This window comes from Nymphaea colorata, chromosome 5 (genome assembly GCF_008831285.2).
Source record: "Nymphaea colorata isolate Beijing-Zhang1983 chromosome 5, ASM883128v2, whole genome shotgun sequence".
Taxonomy (NCBI): Eukaryota; Viridiplantae; Streptophyta; class Magnoliopsida; order Nymphaeales; family Nymphaeaceae; genus Nymphaea; species Nymphaea colorata.
The window spans coordinates 25,574,089-25,592,868 of record NC_045142.1 but is presented as its reverse complement, the minus strand read 5'-3'; the positions used below and the strand labels follow the sequence as shown (position 1 = coordinate 25,592,868).

Genomic DNA, 18,780 nt, shown 5'->3' with positions numbered 1-18,780 from the left:
GCATCATCTGTGTCACATAACGACCCGGCAATATCAGCTGAACTTGTTCTCTGACAACCACCCTCAACAGCCAGTTTTTGTTTCGTCATCCAACTAGGCAGACTAGGTTTTGGACTGTATTTGTATTGGGAGTCCTTCATTTTTAAAACTAATTCAAAATAATTTCATTATTTTTAAATTTATAAATTATAAGTAAGGAGATAATAGGTTGTCATACTTATATTAACCAATATGATGCATCAATGAACAAGGCACGCATTCGGGGCTCCACGTGTGTGTGTTTGTTTAAAGCAATACTGTCATATATCTGATCAGAATCCAGTCTACTGATATCACATTTTTTTTTTGGGGCCGTAACATAAGTAATGAGATTAGTAGGTCGGTAAAAGTGTGTTTATAGATGCTATTTTTTTAAACTATAAATGATGAATATGTAACACTATAATTGACAAATATACTGCTTTCGATCGAAATTTTCAAACAGTCCTGAACTCCAAAAATAAACGAAAAGAAGCAAACTTTAGCTTCATTGAAGTTAATCTCCCTTTACAGTTGGTGGCGTCGTTACATTCGCTGTGGAACCAGGTGACGCCGTGACGGCAAATTCTTCGGGTCGAAACAATTACATGAAACCCGACCCGTCGATCAGCGGTTTCCACTTTGATAACGGCTGAGTCGACCATTGCAGGCAAGCTTCAGAGGAAAGCCGTGAAATTGAGATATTTTGGAAATTAATAAAAAATGTTTTTATAGTTTTTTTAATTTTCAGTTTCTTTCTTTTAGTAACTTAGAAGCTGTTTTCTAAGAGATATAATTGATTGATTGGTAGCCCAACTGCAGAGAAAGAAAGAGGGATGATTATTGATTAACGCTGCTGCCTCCTTCATCTTACTCTTTCCCTATCTCAGTTTTTCTTCTTCTTTTTTTTTTACTTTTTTAAATAACGAAATGACCCCTCTGTTTTGTTGAAAGTACCAGAAACTCCCTAGTGAGATCATGGGGAGACGCCAATGCAAAGCCACCCGTACTTGTTTGTTTTTAAATCTGCCTGTTCATCCCAGTTTCACTTGTGTGTTTTCCTTTTAAACTTCAGTCTTAAAACGTTGAATCAAAGTTTGTAAATTTTGATAATAGCCGAAATATTACTTTTTAAAATTTTAATATACGATGAGAAATTTTTTTTAATATTTAAATGTAATTTTAAAAAAATTAAAATGGGGCCATGACCATGTGAGCCCCCCTTGGCTCCACTCGAGCCGCCCTTGAGTGGGTCGCCAACTGAGTGTAGACTTGGGACAACGCTGAGAGTGAGTTGCGTGCCCTTTCAGCTGAAAGAAAAGGGGGACACTTTGCTAATTATAAAAAAAAATGTTAGATTTAATCTTTTTCACTTTTTTGGATTTTTTTTTTATCTTCACAAAAAAAAAAAAAACATTACCGACCATGGGAAATCCACCAAGGCTGGCAAACCAATAATCAGCCCCTTAATATTTAATACATGAATTAGAAAGGAGAAACAAAAAAAAGGCATATGTCCAACACCGACTAAACATTGAAAGGAAAAAAAAAAATGGCCTTTTTGACATTCAACCATGTGAGGATCATGAATAACACTCTGTTACATGAAATAAAGAAGAGAGAGTTTTGGGGTGAGCAGAGGTTGATAACCCCACAGCCTGGAAAAGAGGTTTGAAGGTCTACTCCATTCCCCTCTCCTTTGGGTCTTAAGTTGTGCTGGTGCATGAGTAAGTGGGCGGTTGAGCCTTCATCCACTTCTTGAGGCCTGGAAAAGTAGCACCCACTAGAATTGAAATGAAAAAAAACCATCTGCACATGAATTATATGTCTGGAGGGCAAAATTACCTTTTTGTGGATCAGCTATGCATACAGCACTTTAATATTTTTCCTAAAAGAGTATAGATGCGCCTCTCAAAATCCTCCTGCATAGCACAATGAAAAAATAAACAGGATGAAACTAAACATTGCGTAGGCATGCCTAACAAAATAAAAAGAAAAAACAATAGACAGAAAATTGAAATAAGGTAGAAGCACCAAAGCTGAACGTCGTCTTTGTGAGAAATATTGGCTGCAAGTTAGGTATCCGTTTATAGATTCAAGAAGCAAAAACTACAGCTGAGGAGGTTCATATTCTAAACTCACCAGTTGTTGCCAAGAAATGCCCCGTGCAGAGACACAAGCTTCTAATGCCTCCGTATCATGTAGAGGAGTGAAGTAGTCAGGAAAAATGTGCTTCAACCATGGCCCATTCCAATATTCCCTTCCCTCAGGCGATTCCCAAAAGGATACACAAGTAAAATGATCTTCATTTCTCTACCACTCACCGCCCAAATGGACAACTCAAATACTTTACCTTCTAGGCCATCAAATGTGACTTCCGAGGTTTCTATGTATCGGATTCTCCTGCACTCTTGACTGTGTTGAGAGTAGTGGGTGATGCCATCTGGGATTTCAAATAATTCATTATTTTGATTCCCATCGTCACTTTCATCTTTCTGATTGACTTCACCTCCTATGACCAAGCCCTTCAGCCGTTTCATCTCCCAGAGAGGCAGGCGACTGCGTAGTCTACATCTTGCAATTCCCAACCATTCGAGCGACTCCAGCAAGCGCACAGAATCAGGAAGCTCTTCAATGCCACTGCCGCTGAGAACGAGAGTAGACAGTCTCCTCATGCTGCCGATAGAACTAGGCAGCGTTGACAAGCCTGAGCATGACGCCACCTTTAGCGTCCCCAGTCTGTTCAACTTCCCAATGGAATCAGGCAACGTTGGCAGGGATGTACATTCGTGCAATGCTAACTTCTCAAGTTGGCTCAGGTTTCCAATAGAATCGGGCAATGCCAATAGAGATCTACAATAGTCTAGCTTCAACCTCTTAAGCCGTGTCAAATTCCCAAGGGAAGGAGGCAATGCTGATAGGGATGTGCATGAGCGTAATTTTAACTTCTCAAGTCTAGTCAAATTTTTAATAGAATCTGGCAATGCCGATAGAGATTTACAAACAAACAGATCCAACATCGTCAGTCCAGTCAAATTCCCAATGGAATCAGGCAATGCTAATAGGGATGTGCATTTGTATAATTGTAAATCCTCAAGTAAAGTCAACCTTCCAATTGAATAGGGCAATGCCGATAGAGATTTACAAACACACAGATCTAACCTCCTCAATCCGATCAACTATTCCCAATGGAATCAGGCAATGTTGATAGAGATGTGCATGATCCTAATTGTAACTCCTCAAGTAAAGTCAACCTTCCGATTGAATAGGGCAATGCCGGTAGAGATTTACAAAAAGACAGATGTATCCTCTTCAGTCCGGTCAAATTCCCAATAGAATCAGGCAATGCTGATAGAGATTGACAACCAGCCATCTCTAACGTCCTCAGTTTGGTCAAAATCCCAATGGAATCGGGCAATGCCGATAGAGATATACAAAAGAACAAATATAAATACTTCAGTCTACTCAAATTCCCAATGGAATCAGGCAGTGTTGACAGGGATTTATAGCTGGCCACTAACACCTCAAGTTCGGTCAGGTTTCCAATAAAATCGGGCAATGACGACAGAGATTCACAGGAGTCTAGCTCCAACCTCTTAAGCAGTGTCAATTTCCTGATGGAATGAGGCAATGTTGACAGGGATTTGCAGTAATTAAGTCGTAGCTCTTGAAGTTCCGGCAAGTTTTCGATGGAATCAGGAAGAGTCGATAGGCATTTACAATGGGACACGTCTAAACTGCTGAGTTTCGTCAAATTTCCAATGGAGTCGGGAATGTCCGTTAAACTGCTGCAGCGTTGAAGGCATAGTTTCTCTAGGTCCAAGGAGTGAGAGAAATTAGGAAGTTTGGTAAGTGCACTACAGTTTCTAAGGTCGAGCACCTTCAGGTTAGTGAACACCTATCCATCAATGAAAGCACCGTAAGAAAAGAAAGAAATTCTCCATCAACGAAGAAGGAACATTACAGACATATGGTCCTATATACGAGTCTAAATTGAAACGAACCTTTTCCTTTGATATGCAACTATCACTCCAGAATCGAACAATTTTGCTGTTACGTAACTTCAGGCATCCAAGTTTCTGGATGTTGAAATTGTCTGGAAGCGTTTGCATGGAGCAACCAGTCCATTTCAAGGATCTCAAACTTCTGGGCATCCTGCTAAAGTCACCCTTGAGGTTGATGTTTTCCAAAAGAAGGAGCTGTAGGTTTGACATATTAGCGAACGCTTCAACGTCCACACTTTCATCAAAACTCTCTCCTTCTCCTTCCAGATACTTTTTACAAATTATACCTTTAATTTTTTTTGTTCCCTGATAGACAATCATGAAAATTGTTGCACTAATAATCTACATCAATTGGGAGAAAATGTGAAAGTTTGTGTATAAATTAGCAGTAACAGCTTTAACTCTCGTACCTTGTGCTCCTCCAGCACGTCCCACACTTCCTTTTGATCCCACAACCTGCTACGCGAGCCAATGTCTCTCCCCATGTCTCGTAGTAAATCATGCATACGTAGCGCCCCAAAGTCATCAACCTTAAGAAGACATTTATTTAAAAGAGAATTGACTGTCGACACTGGAGTACCGAAGTCACAGCCTTTCCATATGTCAATGATCTCATCTTTGTTCTGACCAACGAAAAGGCACGCAATGTCCAAAAAACCTTCCTGTTCCTTCTGGCTGAGGCCGTCGTAGCTTATTCTCAGGCACTTGTTAATTTCAGGGTATCCTGAACTCCTCAACTTTGTTTCCACCTCCTCCCATGCTTCTTTTTGGAGTTCTGTTGATAATGATGCACCAAGAACCTCAAGCGCTAATGGAAGACCCCCTGCTTCTCTTACAATTTTCTTAGATATCTTCATGAATTCCTCACTAGGTTGGTCATTTTTGAAAGCATGCCGACTGAACAGGTGTAGCGAATCGCTGCTGTTTAACTCATGGACTTGGTACTTTTTATGCACAAGATGCGCATCCAGAAGCTGCACATCCCTTGTGGTGATGAGAATCCTTGTTCCTTCACCAAACCAGTCACACCCACCAGCTAATGCTTTGAGTTGATCCCCATGGTCAACATCATCAAGAATAACAAGCACCCTCTCCCGAGGGACTCTTCTTTTTTTTCCATCTTTGAACACCTTAGAAATAAATTCTTCGTGCAATTGTGGTAGCCTATCTTTTTTGTCCTTGATGCACTCTATGTAGATAGCTTTTTCAAACCTGCCCTTGAGTCTGTTGTGTATTTCCTTTGCAAGTGTGGTCTTGCCGACGCCTCCCATCCCATAAATCCCAACCATTTTAACGCCTCCTTCCCCAATACATAGCAATTCCATTACTTCTTCAACCCTGGAGTCGATTCCCACAAGATGCTCTGCCATAGGCAACATTATGTTATCACTGCACCCACCTACTCTTTCCACAATTTCTTGTATCAGTTCTACCTCTTTCTTATTTGATCTGCCAACATGAGAGAGAGAGAGAGAAGGCATGCAATGAATTCATATTATATAACTGTTGTTTTCTTGCTTCTTACAAATTTTGAAAATAAATGAATAATGTAAAAAGGAAATGTAAGTTGCTTAAAGCTAAGAAGACAATAGCTTCTATTTCTACATAATTGTGGGTCTCATTTTTTATGTATTCGGGCAGTTACTTACAACAAAATTTGAACTGTTAATTAGAAAATATCATCTGATTGACATCTCTGGTTTTGAGACTTAATTTCATCACATTTACTTGGATTTGGGTTTAAATTCATAGTCACAAAAAAACTTTCTCTCGTTTTAAAAGGTAAGTGAGCTCAAAAAAAAGAAAAATAAGGTAATTTTTTAAAAATAAAAAAGGTTAAAAATGAGACAAAATAAAGTAATAAGAAACTAATAACACAAACAACAAAAAGTAGATTTTTGGATAAAAAAAAATTAGAAAATAAAAAAAAAGTTTGACAGTAAAAAACAGTTTGACATTAAAAAATGAATAAAAAGAAAAAAATGAAAAAGCGTATTTTTTGTGCTTTTTTATTTTTAATGTTTTTTTAAAAAATATGTTTTTTTAAGTTTTGAATGACTAATTTATTTATTGTATTTTTTTGCTTTTTTAAAGAAACACAAATTTTGTGACGATGGTTTAAATTAGCATTGATTTTCCAATTTCCCTTTTCTTACACACACAGATTGGATGAACAACAAAACTTTTTGTGGCATTTTGATTATGTCAGATTTAATAACTGAGAGTTTAATTTAAATTGAAAGAATTGAATTGTGCATTTGAAATCTCTATTATACTTCAAATCCAAAGAGGAAGAGTTTACAAGTTTACAAATTAATCTTTTCATATTTCCAACAAAAGCTTTGATCCTATTGTTAAAAAGCAAGGATATGTGTTCCTAATTTTGATCACCGATCACCACAAATTAATCAAATACTCTCCTAGGTGCCATTAATTGATTATCTTTGATCTAACGTTCTCAGGATTAAATCAAACTATGGTTCTAAGATTGTTGTGAACCACTTTTTGTGACAACAATAAAAGCTGCTATATCAGGTCCATAAACATAAAATTTAAGATGGTAATCAAACATGCTCGTAAATTTATCAACATCTAAATTGATTACTAACTAGTTATGAATTCTAGTAGAGAAGAAACTGAATTGGTAACTGGCTAATATCAACCGATTGAAATATCCAGTTTTGATCACTCTTATCTAGCCATGACCATTCTTTGGTTAATTAACTAGATCACATTTACTTAATTGTTAAGTTCAAACCTCGTCTATTTTATAAATGGAATTGGAATCTGACAGACAAAAGATTTGACTCAAACATACACCAGTTCCCTTGGCCTTCATGGCTCCCAGAGCATGGGCCGTGGGTTTCAATGTCTCACTCCGATCGTAGGGAGCAGACGAGTTCCACATGGACCCCGACCTCCTTTTGGGTATAAGACCTACCAAAATCAGCTTTCTCCCGATCTAAGATCTGGGGATCACATGAAATCTGAGGCTAACTCCTCAATTGGCAGACAAAGACAGGGAGAAACATCAAAATCGAACAAAAACTCTATGGGATATATATAAGAGAGAGACAGAGCGACTTACTGCTTACTAATAAGAAAACCTTTAAGTTCACCAACTTTGGTCAACGCTTGTCTCCATTCCTCAACATCCCTAGAGCTGCTAGAATGCTTTTGATGAATGGAGAAAGCAATCTCGAAAGGGCGCTTTTGATGAGTGGAGAAATCAATCTTGAAAGGGCCACTCTGATGGCTCACGTCAGAAGGCTCGACGTAGAAGAAGACAGGGATGATCTGTTTCTTGAGTCGAAACATGGCTGCCAATTCCATCAAACACGCCTTAGAATCGGCATATCGGCTTGACAGGATGACCACACAACACCTTGATCCCTCTATTACTTTCAAAAGCCTTTCATCGATTTCCTCACCAGCCTCAATATCCTCTTCATCCATGAAGGTTTCAATTCTTGCATTTTGAAGAGATTGATAAAGGTTCCACGTGAACCCTTGGCGGGTATCTACTCCCCTGAAACTCAGAAAAACTTCGTATGTGAAAGAGCCAAGTGAAGAGATGGAGGAGGATGGACTCAACGCTGAACTCGAAGAAGCGGCCATGGCTAAACTCTTCCTAAGGTTGTATCGATTTTAAAAAAGATGTTTCGGCTGGGAGAAGAAGCAAGATCTGAATTTGCAGAGGAAATTTCAGTTGAACAGTGGAGGAGGACCGATCACCCACTCTCTCTCGGTTGCAATATTAATAATGGATGGTGTAAATAAATTAAAAAAAAAAAAAAAACCAAGAAAACCGTGAAATTTAGGTGCAATGTCTGGGTACACCCACAGTTTTTCTCTACCGGCTTTTGTCAAATGAACCAAGGTTAGATCTCAAACTCAACTTCTGATGGCTAAAATTTTCAAATTGGATATTCTTCCGTGTGTGAACTGTTGAGATTTTTTTCCTTTTTACCAAAAACCTTTCAAAATTTATAGCTTTTTAGCCATCAGTTGAACAAATCTTGTACAACTTTTTTGAGGGCAGTGTATGAAACAGAAAAAATATTCATCACAACAGGCTTTGCTTCAGGTAAGGCAAAAAATTTTTCACTTCCTACTCGACCGAAAAGCCTCTCGTTGGAAAAGTGTGTCAGCTGCTTCAAACCTTTGTAAATTAATCATCCCATAGGGTGTTATATATATATCGATCATGGTGATTTAGTTTAGATAATTTTTTCATGAATATGAAAGTGATTTAGTTCGCACTATTTTCTCCATGTCTTAGAGAAAAAGGTGATTTAGTTTAGACAATTTTTTCATTGTTTTTGTCTTAAATGTTCATCATAATAGATCGGACTGTTCACACTTTTTTTTTTGAAGTTCAATAAATAAATATATATATCTATATATATATATATAGAGAGAGAGAGAGAGAGAGAACTTCAAAAAAAAAAAAAAAAGTAAATGCAGTAAGTGCTATTTTATAAAATTGTAAATTTACCATATGTATCTGTCGGCAACCGATAATAGGTTCCTTACGGTGGGCATCTTTTTTAAGATGGGCGTAAGGCGGGTCGATAAGGATCGATTGGTGCCACCGATAAGAGCATCTCACCAACACCTGATTGTAAATAGCTTGTGACGCGATAATGGACAACATTCCATTGCGACGTTCCATCTTAATGGAAGGATTCAGACTCAGGGATGAAGAAATATGTGGGTGGTGCATGTACTATTTGTTATCGCCACCATATAGTATACATGGTGATTGATGTATTCATGATCATGTGGTTCCTCCTCCTCTGATGTCAGTCTCTGCTCTAAGTCCTTCTTGTGAAAGCAATCTGACCTGAGGAAGAAGGGTTCGATCGGCCATGGGCGCTTCTTCCAGTTCAACGTCGTTCTTCCCTCCTCCTCCCTGGCGTCCTCTTTTAGGGAATACGAAGTGTTTCTGAGTTTCAAGGGAGAAGATACCGGCCAAGGCTTCGGGGGTCACCTCTACACAGCTCTCTGGGATGCAGGAATCCGCACTTTCAAGGACGATGGGGAGATGGCGGCGGGAGTGAACAGCGAGAGACTTCTGAAAGCAGCACAGGAGTCAAGGTGCTGCGTAGTCGTCATATCCAGCGGATATGCGAATTCATATCGGTGTTTGAAGGGACTGGCAGCCATGTTTCGGGCTAATATGGAGATCATCCCCGTCTTCTACAATGTCGACTCTTACGACGTGCGCAATCAGAGTGGCCCTTTCGAGTTTGCTTTCACCAAACATAAACAGCGTCACACCTATGAAACTGTTGAGGAATGGATGCATGCGATGCCCACAGTTGGTAAACTTAAAGGTTTCCATGTTAATCACCAGTACGTCTCTCTCTCTCTCTTTCCCTCAAGATCTCTCCTTCTCTCCCACTCTCTGATGTTTTTTGTTTCTTCACTTACTTGTCTCATTGTTTCTGTTTCTTTTACTTGCTTATATGATTATATATTGTACTGATATTGATACCTCTTTCTTCCATTCGTCTTTTCCAGTAACCGGAAAAGAGAGAGAGAGAACGATAGAATTTATGGTTCATCGAACCAAAGATTTTAGTATTAGAAAGTTTATGGCTCATCAAACTAAGGACCTTAGTTTGATTGTGGGCCTTCTGATCTCAATCAAACTCATGAATATCTCATATCCTGATCAGCATCTTAGATTAAGAAAAAGACATTTGATTTGTTTGAGATTGGTGTTCTTAGAATTTTTATATCCTTTATTTCTGGCAGCATATGAAATCTTTGTTTGATCACCTACTTTTTTGGGTTCCATTATTGGTGGATGATGTGAATAAAAAACAAAGAAAACCCTCAACTTCGACTCCAATGTCATGGTACACCCTCAGTTTTTCTCTACCGCTTTTTCTAAAATGGTTGTATCTTAAACTCAACGTGAGTTAATGGCTAACTATTTTTCAATCTGGAACTTTTTTTTTTCCTTGCGTTTAACTGTTGTTTTTTGCTAAAAACTTTTTTGCAAGACTTAAGTGGCACGTAATAGCAAACTTAGTTCGTGAAATTTCTAGCAACATCGAGATCTCGAACATATATTTAGTATCATTGTTATCTTTCATTTTAAAATTATTTAAAGTTATTTTTAATTCTAAGGAGTCAAAAAGTTGGATGGTAACCCAATTAGTGCTGATGCGAGAACTTATATAATAGAGAGAGAGCTCAGTCTTTGACGGATTCCATATTTTGGCAACGCCATATGGAACGAATCTTCCCGATAAAGCCAAAATGCAAAATTGCAAAGATGTGATCACTCCAGCCATTGTCAATATAATTCAGTTTAGACATGAGCGTTTCCGTTATTTAATATTAATTTAAACATTTTTCTTTTCACTTTTCTCTCAACAACCATCCACCTGCTGCTTTAACCTAATTTTAAAGATGTCATATAAGTAACTATTTTTTTTCATCGCAACATAAATTTTCCCTTGAGGAGACGACGGGGCTTAGCTGGTAATATAAAAGAGAATGGCTTCATTTTTCACTTTGGCTAATAAGTTGAAAATGCTTCAACACAAATGATGGATGGTGTGAAAAAAAAAAACCAAGAAAACCGTGAAATTCGGGTTTGATCTCTTGCCTTAGAGTAAGGGTGGGCATCGCGGCCTGATAAAGAACGGTCGGGAACGGCCCGACGGCCGCTGGGTCGGGCCCAGGCCCGGCCCAGATATTTAACGGGTAGAGCCGGGTCGGGCCCGGATATATGAAACCTGAGCCCGGGCTCGGCCCGGCCCGGTTATAATAAAATAATATTATTTTTAATTTATAAAATATTTTTTTAAAAATAAAATAATATTTATTAGTGATAAATATATAATAATAAAATTAAAAAATTAAAAATATATATTTCTTAATTTTTAAGCCCGAGGGGAGCCGAGTACCGGGTACCCGGCGGAGGCCCACTCTTACCTTGGAGTGAGAGTGAGCTGCATGCACAAAAAAAAAAAAAAAAATTATTAATAAAAAAATGTTTTTGTAGTCTTTAATTTTCAGTTTCTTTCCTTTACTCTTCCTCCATTTAACGCTCTCAAATCCCCAAACTGCCCTCAACATTCTCCCGTCTTTTCCCTAATTTCGCTCTCTAACTGCCACATCTCAAAATTACCCCTAGACCCCTCCCGCACATGGCAGTAAAAAAATAGGAGGCCCCTCTCCATAGGGGCAATTTCGTTTAAAAAATACTCTTTCTCCCGTCACATCTACTGTCATCCTCCCTTCTTTTTAGTTCTCCCGTCACATCTACTGTCATCCTCCCTTTTTTTTAGTTTTAGTTGGTGTATTTTTTTTTTTTTTTGTATGTTTGACGTCGGGGGATCGAATCTGGTGGGGGCCATGAATTGTGGAAATGGCCTTCATAATTAGATATAAAATAGAAGCTCGGTATTGGAAATGCGCCTGCTTGACGCCCAGCCCGTTCTTAAACCGGCTGGGCTGGGCCTTGCAATATCAAGATTCGGGCTTTGATTTATGTTCGAGGCCCCGCTCGGTCGGATTATTAACGGGTTGGCTCGGGCTTTTTCGGGCCGTGCTACACCTGTTCCTTCTCTTCCCTTGACTTTTTAACTTTACCCTGCTGCCATGAAGGGCTTCCGAGCAAGCGGGAGCCCCTTTCTGTGGATCGTGTGCGAGCAGGACTGGTTGGCGAAGAAGGATTTAAGTGGCAAGGCCTGGTGGTGCTCTGGTGTGGGCAGATGAATGTCCTCTCTCATCCCTCCGTTGGCGGCTTCTTCACCCATTGTGGCTGGAACTCCACCACCGAGAACGTAACTACATACCTGCCTTTTTTCACTTTCCTCATTGTAGTAGACCAAAGTTGAAACAGCATGATATGAAAATGGTTGGCAGGAAGAAAATAGCGGCGATGGTGAGGAAGGTGATGGATTTGGAAATGAAGAACAACAAGGAAATGAGGAGGAAAGGCAGGGAGTTCAAAGGCAGCGTGATGAGGTAGTCGTGAATGAAGAACAACAAAAAAACCCTAACAAAAGTTTATTTAAAAAAAAATTAACTTATTGTCAGGCTTCCTGGGCCCCCGACTATCACAGTCACGGGCTCGAGCCCGACTCATTATTTACCAGGCCGGGCCGAGGCAGATAATGTAAGCTCGACAAGCAAATTTTCAAGGGACAGATACGAGGTACCTGGCCGTGATTCGGCCCAATGCTCAAGCTTAATAATATAGACCTTTAGCCCTTTTTTAAATAATTAATGCGAGAAAAAGGAAAGGTTTAATTGCTCGCTTCCCACTATCTTTAAAACTCATTGTGCAAAGATTTTCAGTGGATCATGACTCCCCCAATGTCCAATTTTTAATAATGACGGTTCCGACAAAGATGTGAAGTGAAATTTTCAGCAAATGCACCTATATGCTTGATAGGGTTCGGATCTTGAGCACCTAAGTACCCATGATCCAAGCAGAGCTGCCGATTTAAATGGATCATATTCCAATTAAACATGAAATGAACATAATTTTAAATGTGAGTTAGTGTGCAAAAATTGCCAAATGTAAAAATGAATTCAATTGAGATATAATTGATTGATTAGTCGCCGCATTGCAGAGAAAGAAAGAGGGATGATTATTGATTAATGCTGCTGCCTCCTTTATCTTACTCTTTCCCTATCTCTGTTTTGCTTTTTTCTATTTTTTTTTAAAATAACGTAATGACCCCTCTGTTTTGTTCAAATTACCAGAAACTCTCTTGTATCAATTGTGTTGTTTTTGTCCGTAGCTATTGTTTGGATTTAGTCTATGATCTGCTATAGTGCTATGTTTTGGATTTTTTTTTTGTGCCATCAAATGCCATTTTATTTATTCTAATTTTGTGCATCAATGGGAAAAGGATATTTTAGGAGCTTATCACTGATTTTTTTTATTTGTTGAAATACATAACAAGATAATTAATTATGTGACTTGGGAAATCAATTAAATGGGAGTAGAAGAGAATGGGAGAGAGCAGAAGGTTTTATCAACATTCTGAACAAAAAAAAGCCTCCAAAGGGTAACTACGGCTGGGGATGTCAATAATAGAATCAAATGTACTCTTGATCATATCTGTTTTTTTTTTCAAATGTTCACATATTGGGCTTCAAATTTGGATTTAAATATGGATGAAAAATATATATATATATATACCTTATTGGAATGTGAATCCGATTTAAATCCAACTTTTAAACTGAATCTAACCTGCATTACGAAATGATAAGTACCCAATTTCAAAATGTATGAACAATGGGATATAAGATATTTATTTAAAACTAAAGAAATTCATGCCTAATCTAAAACTATGTCTGACTCCATTGGATATTTATTTAAATCACAGCCAGAGTTTGTATCTGATCCATGAAATTAAATCCAGTTGGAGCAAACAAAAATTAGAAAATAAAAAAGAACAGTTTGACATTAAAAAAAGATGTTCGAAGATGGAAAAAATGGAAAAAGCATATTTTTTGCTATTTTTTATTTTTAACATTTTTTTAAAAAATATGTTTTTAAGTTTTAATGACTAATTTATTTTTTATTTTATTTTTTTTGGTTTTTTTTAAAACACAAATTTTGTGACTATGTTTCTAATTCTTTAAATTAACCTTGGGTTCCAACTTCCCCTCTCTTACACACACACACGTACAGAGAGTAGTGATCAACACCAAAACTTTTAACGGCATTTTAATTATATCAGATCTAATACCCAAAAGTAATTTAAATTTAAATTACTGTGGATTTCAAGAACCATGCATTTAAAATCTGTATTATACTTCAAATCCTCAAATCCAAAGATCTGAAGGCATGAAGAAAAGAGAAAGAGGGAAAGATAAAAAGTTTACAAATTAATCTTTTCATCTTTCCAACAAAAGCTTTGATACTGTTGTTAGAAAGCAAGGATATGAGTTCCTAATTTAGATCACCGATCACCTCAAATTAATGAAATGCTCTCCTAGGTGCCATTAATTGATTATCTTTGATCTAAAATTATTCTCAGGATTAAATCAAACTGTGGTTCTAAGATTATTGTGAACCACTTTTTGCCACAACAATAAAAGCTGCTTCATCCAAGATGTCCATAAACTTAAAATTTAAGTTTAAGTATGCTCGTAAATTTATGAACATCGAAATTGTGCACCATCCTAAAAAAAATCCTGCACGACATCGACATTTACATTTTTGCGAAAATACTTCCTAGCTTCAATTTGGGGTTTCCAGGGGCTTTTTATTTCCCTTTCTAAATTGCTTATCTTTTTTCCCTTTTCTTACCAATAATAGAGCAATCAGCACCCCATTCATGCCAAACTTAACTTCTTTCCTGAAGCTAAAGGCAGAAGGAAAAACATCAAAATAAAACAAAAAGGCCCTCAACCTTTTGTGGGTTCTATTAGTACAGGTCAATGTTCCAAAACTTCCATTTTGGCACTCAAAGTGTCTCAAGTAATTCGCAGACACATGCAGATCTAAATGCAAAACTTGCCTTGAGAATTGTGGGTCTCATTCTTTATGTATTCGAGCAACTACTTACGACAAAATTTGAACTGTTAATTAAAAAATATCATCCGCTTGACATCTCTAGTTTTGTTTTGGGCTCAATTAGCTAGCTAGCTAGTAGTGCAATTTGAGACTTAATTTGATCACTTTTACTTGGATTTGGGTTTAAATCATAGTCACAAACCAATTTTCTCCCATTTTAAACAGTAAGGTTTTCATTAAGAATAATAAGGTGAGCTTGAACAAAGAAAAATAAGGTAAATTTAAAAAAAAAAAAAGATAAACTAATAAAAAACTAATGACACAAACATCAAAAAATAAATAAATTTGGAACAAACAAAAATTAGAAAATAAAAAAGAACAGTTTGACATTAAAAAAAGCATGAAAAATGAATAAAACGAAAAAAGGGAAAAAAAACTTGAAAAAATGAATAAAAGGGAAAAAATGGAAAAGCACGTTTTTTGTGACTATAGTTTAAATTAACCTCAGGTTCCAACTTCCTCCCTCTGTGATGAACAACAAAGCATTGTAGTGGCATTTTGATTATATCAGATCTAATACCCGAGATTTTAATTTAAATTGAAACCAACCTTAAGATAATTCCATGGTTCTAGGCAACTGTGGATTTTAAGAATTATGCAGCCCCGAATGCCCTGTTTTCAGGAATGAAATGCCCATATTATACTTCAAATCCAAAGATCTGACGGCATGAAGGAACGAGAGGGAGGGAGCTACAGATCAATGTTCCAAACTTTCCATTTTGACACTAAAAGTGTCTCAAGTAATTCGCAGACCAAATGCAAAATGCAAAATTTGCCTTTTACTTCTCGTTTCTGAAAAACGGTAGAGGCTGGAGAGAGAGAGAGAGAGAGAGACTTACTCGTCTTTGATTACAGGACCTTGACGTTCACCAATTTTGTTCATTGCTTGTCTCCATTCCTCAACATCTGTAGGATTGTAAAGCACTTCATGGTCTTTAAATGACTGCTCAAAAGGGCCCCTTTGATGGCGCACATCAGAGGGCTCCACATAGTAGAAGACAGGGATGATCTCTTTCTTGTGCTGAGATGGCCTGGATGTCGATTCCATCATGTGAACAACCATAGCTGCCAATTCCTTCAAGCACCACTTAGAATCTACATATCCTTTCGACAAGATGACCACATGGTACCTTGACTCGTCTATTGCTTTGAAAAGCCTTTCACCAAACTTCTCCCCCACCTCTATTTCTTCATCGTCCATGAAGGTATGGACTCCTGCATCTTTAAGTAAGAGCCTTATAAAGGTGCCCCGTAAAGCCTTTGCGGGTGTCTTTTCCCCTAAAACTAAGAAAAACTTGGTATTCAAAAGAGGCAAGAGAAGAGGAGGAGGATGGAACCAACGCTGAACTCGAAGAAGCGGCCATGGCTAAGCTCCTCCTAGGGTCAGATTGATTTTAAAGAAGATGTCTTGGCTGGAGATGAAGGAAGATCAAACCTACATAAATTCACAGTTCGTGCAATTTCGAGCAACATCGAATCTCGAACATCGATTTATTGTTATCTTTCATTTCAAAATTATTTGAAAGCTATTTTTCGTTCAAGGGAGTCAAGGGTAGGATAGTAACCGAATTAGTGACGGATTCCTTCCCGGTCAAGAAAATACGTTGGCCACTTGCATTGCTTTCTTGGAATTGAGGCCATATGAAATGAACAAAGGCTTTGCTTGAGTCAACGAAAGTATATAAATAATCTTCTCGCTAAAGCCAAAATGGAAAATTGCAGAGACGTGATCACTCCAGCCATTGTCAATACAATTCGGTCTGGATATGTAACATATTTAGGAAACAACATTGTTTCTTGGTCTTCCTCCAAGCAACGCATTGTGGCTGGTTCATATACGGAGGCAAAGTAGAAAGTAATCGCAGGAGCTACGTCAGAACTATTATGGATGAAATCTCTTCTTCAAGATCTCGGCATTAAGGAGCTTGATCCTCCAATACTTTGGTGCGGCAACTTATCTTGCCATGAATCTAGTTTTTCATGCAACAACCAGACAAGTGGAGATAGACTATCATTTTGTCAAAGAACGCGTTGCCAAGAAGGAGACTGAAGTTTGATTCATTGACTTAGAAAATCAAGTTGCCGACATATTCATGTGCTTCTCCTTCTCTTGATCATTTCAATCTTAAATTTCCTTTGCTCCCATCTAGTAAATCCCAACCACTATCACAAAACATGCGTGTTATTGAAAAAAGACGTGTATAATATAGGAAAATATAGTCAACCATATAATACCTGTTTTATTCTCATCTATTTAAAAAAAAAACTTAGAAAATAAAAAACGTGAAAAAAACACGTATTATACACATATTATACCAGTTTTTTGTGTTTTTTCATATTTTTTATGATTTTTTATTTTTGTATAATTTTAAAATTTATTAAATGTTTTAAATTTTTTTAAAATTTACTAACATTTTTCTGTTTTACTCCTGAGATATACAACTTCGTCGTATTATACATGTCTTTTTCCTAACCGTATAATACACGTACACATTTGTGACAATGGCTCCTTCCTCGATACCTCACAATTCCATTACTTCTTCAACACGACCAACAAGATGGTCTGCCACATACAATTATCAGTACTGCGCGCGCCCACCTACTCTTTCCACAATTTCTTCTATCAGTTGCATAACGGATAGCTTGAATTAATAGAGGTCACGGGCATGCCGCAGAGTTGAGGTACCTCAAGCTAGATCTTCTATGGCAATGCCTCAACAAGCTGTAGATGCAGCAGCAGAATCCAACAGCTTAGATGCAGATAAGCTTGACTACACATTGTTCATGTCACGGGATGCAATTGAGGCTTGTTGGGACATTGTATGTGAGAAATTTCTGAATCAGAATTTAATAACTTAGGCTGATTTTTTGTGAGAATTTGAAGAATAGTAGTACCCAGCTCTGTATCTATTAGAATTCGGATACCCTATTTTCTTATTAAATACATAAAAATAAACCAAAATTTGGTTTGGTTGTCAAATGACTGACATCTCTAGTTGTGCCAGGTCTTCCCAGTCATTATCACTTTTTGCTAATGATATATATGTAGTCAAGTGGCTAGAACATTGACGATAAAAGCACTTGGTCAATACTAAATTAATTTGTTTCATATTGCTGAATTGCGCTTTTCTGAAGTCATTTTATTGTTTACATACGATTTGACTGTATATTTAGAACTTTGTACATTATATATGTACTAAACTCATTCGATCATATACACACTATATATATATTAATCCAAGATCATCTCCTCAATTGGCAGACAAATTAATCATTGGTAATCAATTAACACCAGCCTGTTAGCATCACCCTGTTGCGGCTTCTATACGAGATAACAAGAGTGTACCACCACCAATATTTAAATTCGAGCTTAGGTTCATGCTGTAAGTTTTTAAAGTCTGTTTCAGTTAGATGAAATTTGGTGAATATTGGATTCGAACTGAGTCCAAATAATTTAAATCCCTAGCTCTAGTAGTTACAATGTTAAGAGGATAGAACTGTCTTGCAATTCAACCACTTGCCCATCCCGGCCCATGCATCGCATTTGGCCGGCGTTGGTCAGCGCCAACCCAATTGTAGAGAAAAAAAAAATGATCTGATCTAAGAATTAGTTCTTTTCACCTTGTAAAAATAGACAACAATATGAATATCTTTTTCTAAGAGAGATGCCGGGATGACACCTTGTATTGAAAGAATGCAAAGCAAACCATCAAAATTATTACAAGTTTTAAAAACTAAATAGAAAATATCAAAATCAGAAAAAAGAAAAGGAAGAAACTTTAAAAAAATATAAAGCATAAACAGTTGAAACATTGTTAAAACCGGAATTACTTAAATTTTAAAAAATAAATTTAAATTCCAATATCATAAAATGATAAAAAGAAGAAGATGTTTAATTAAAGTTTATTTTGCAAAAAAAAAAAAGAACGACCTTAGAAGATGATGATATCTTTTTCTTTTTCCAATAGAAAAGAACTTCACGCATCGCTCCCTTCAACTAAAATGGCGCCACCAATTTTGTTGAAGAACGTTCATGGAGGCTGCATGAGGCCTCGTTTTTGCTGAAAAAGGCAACGAAAAAAGAGAGCGTTGGAAACATACATGCAAAATCTGATTATTCCAGTTGAATTGCACGATTTTCAATTGAGTTCAACGATTCATCGCAAAAAAATGCAATTTTCCATGATCCTAGAATCG

The 18,780-nt window shown here is 37.2% G+C and overlaps 2 protein-coding genes across 2 annotated transcripts; both read right to left on the bottom strand.

The window, feature by feature from the left end:
- Positions 1-2,252: 2,252 nt before the first annotated feature.
- Positions 2,253-7,640, bottom strand: LOC116255279 (disease resistance protein TAO1-like). The gene is made up of 5 exons (XM_031631055.1): positions 7,130-7,640; positions 4,433-5,385; positions 4,023-4,217; positions 3,273-3,916; positions 2,253-3,126 (listed from the first exon to the last, which is right to left on the bottom strand). Exons 1-5 carry the CDS (start codon positions 7,638-7,640, stop codon positions 2,253-2,255), a joined length of 3,177 nt encoding a protein of 1,058 aa, XP_031486915.1.
- A 7,778-nt stretch (positions 7,641-15,418) lies between these two features.
- On the bottom strand, positions 15,419-15,784 carry LOC116255278 (disease resistance protein L6-like). The gene has a single exon (XM_031631053.1). The coding sequence runs from the start codon at positions 15,782-15,784 to the stop codon at positions 15,419-15,421; it is 366 nt and encodes a 121-aa protein (XP_031486913.1).
- Between the last annotated feature and the right edge of the window lie 2,996 nt (positions 15,785-18,780).

What these genes read in the sequence shown, in the direction of transcription:
- LOC116255279 (XM_031631055.1), bottom strand. Translation starts at nt 7,640, where the DNA reads ATGGCCGCTTCTTCGAGTTCAGCGTTGAGTCCATCCTCCTCCATCTCT. An exon ending in CAAAGTTGGTGAACTTAAAG is followed by an intron (nt 5,386 to 7,129) that starts GTTTTCTTATTA and finishes TGCCTATGGCAG; the next exon opens with AGCATCTTGTGGGAATCGAC. An exon ending in ACGTGCTGGAGGAGCACAAG is followed by an intron (nt 4,218 to 4,432) that starts GTACGAGAGTTA and finishes TCAAACCTACAG; the next exon opens with CTCCTTCTTTTGGAAAACAT.
- LOC116255278 (XM_031631053.1), bottom strand. Translation starts at nt 15,784, where the DNA reads ATGGACGATGAAGAAATAGAGGTGGGGGAGAAGTTTGGTGAAAGGCTT.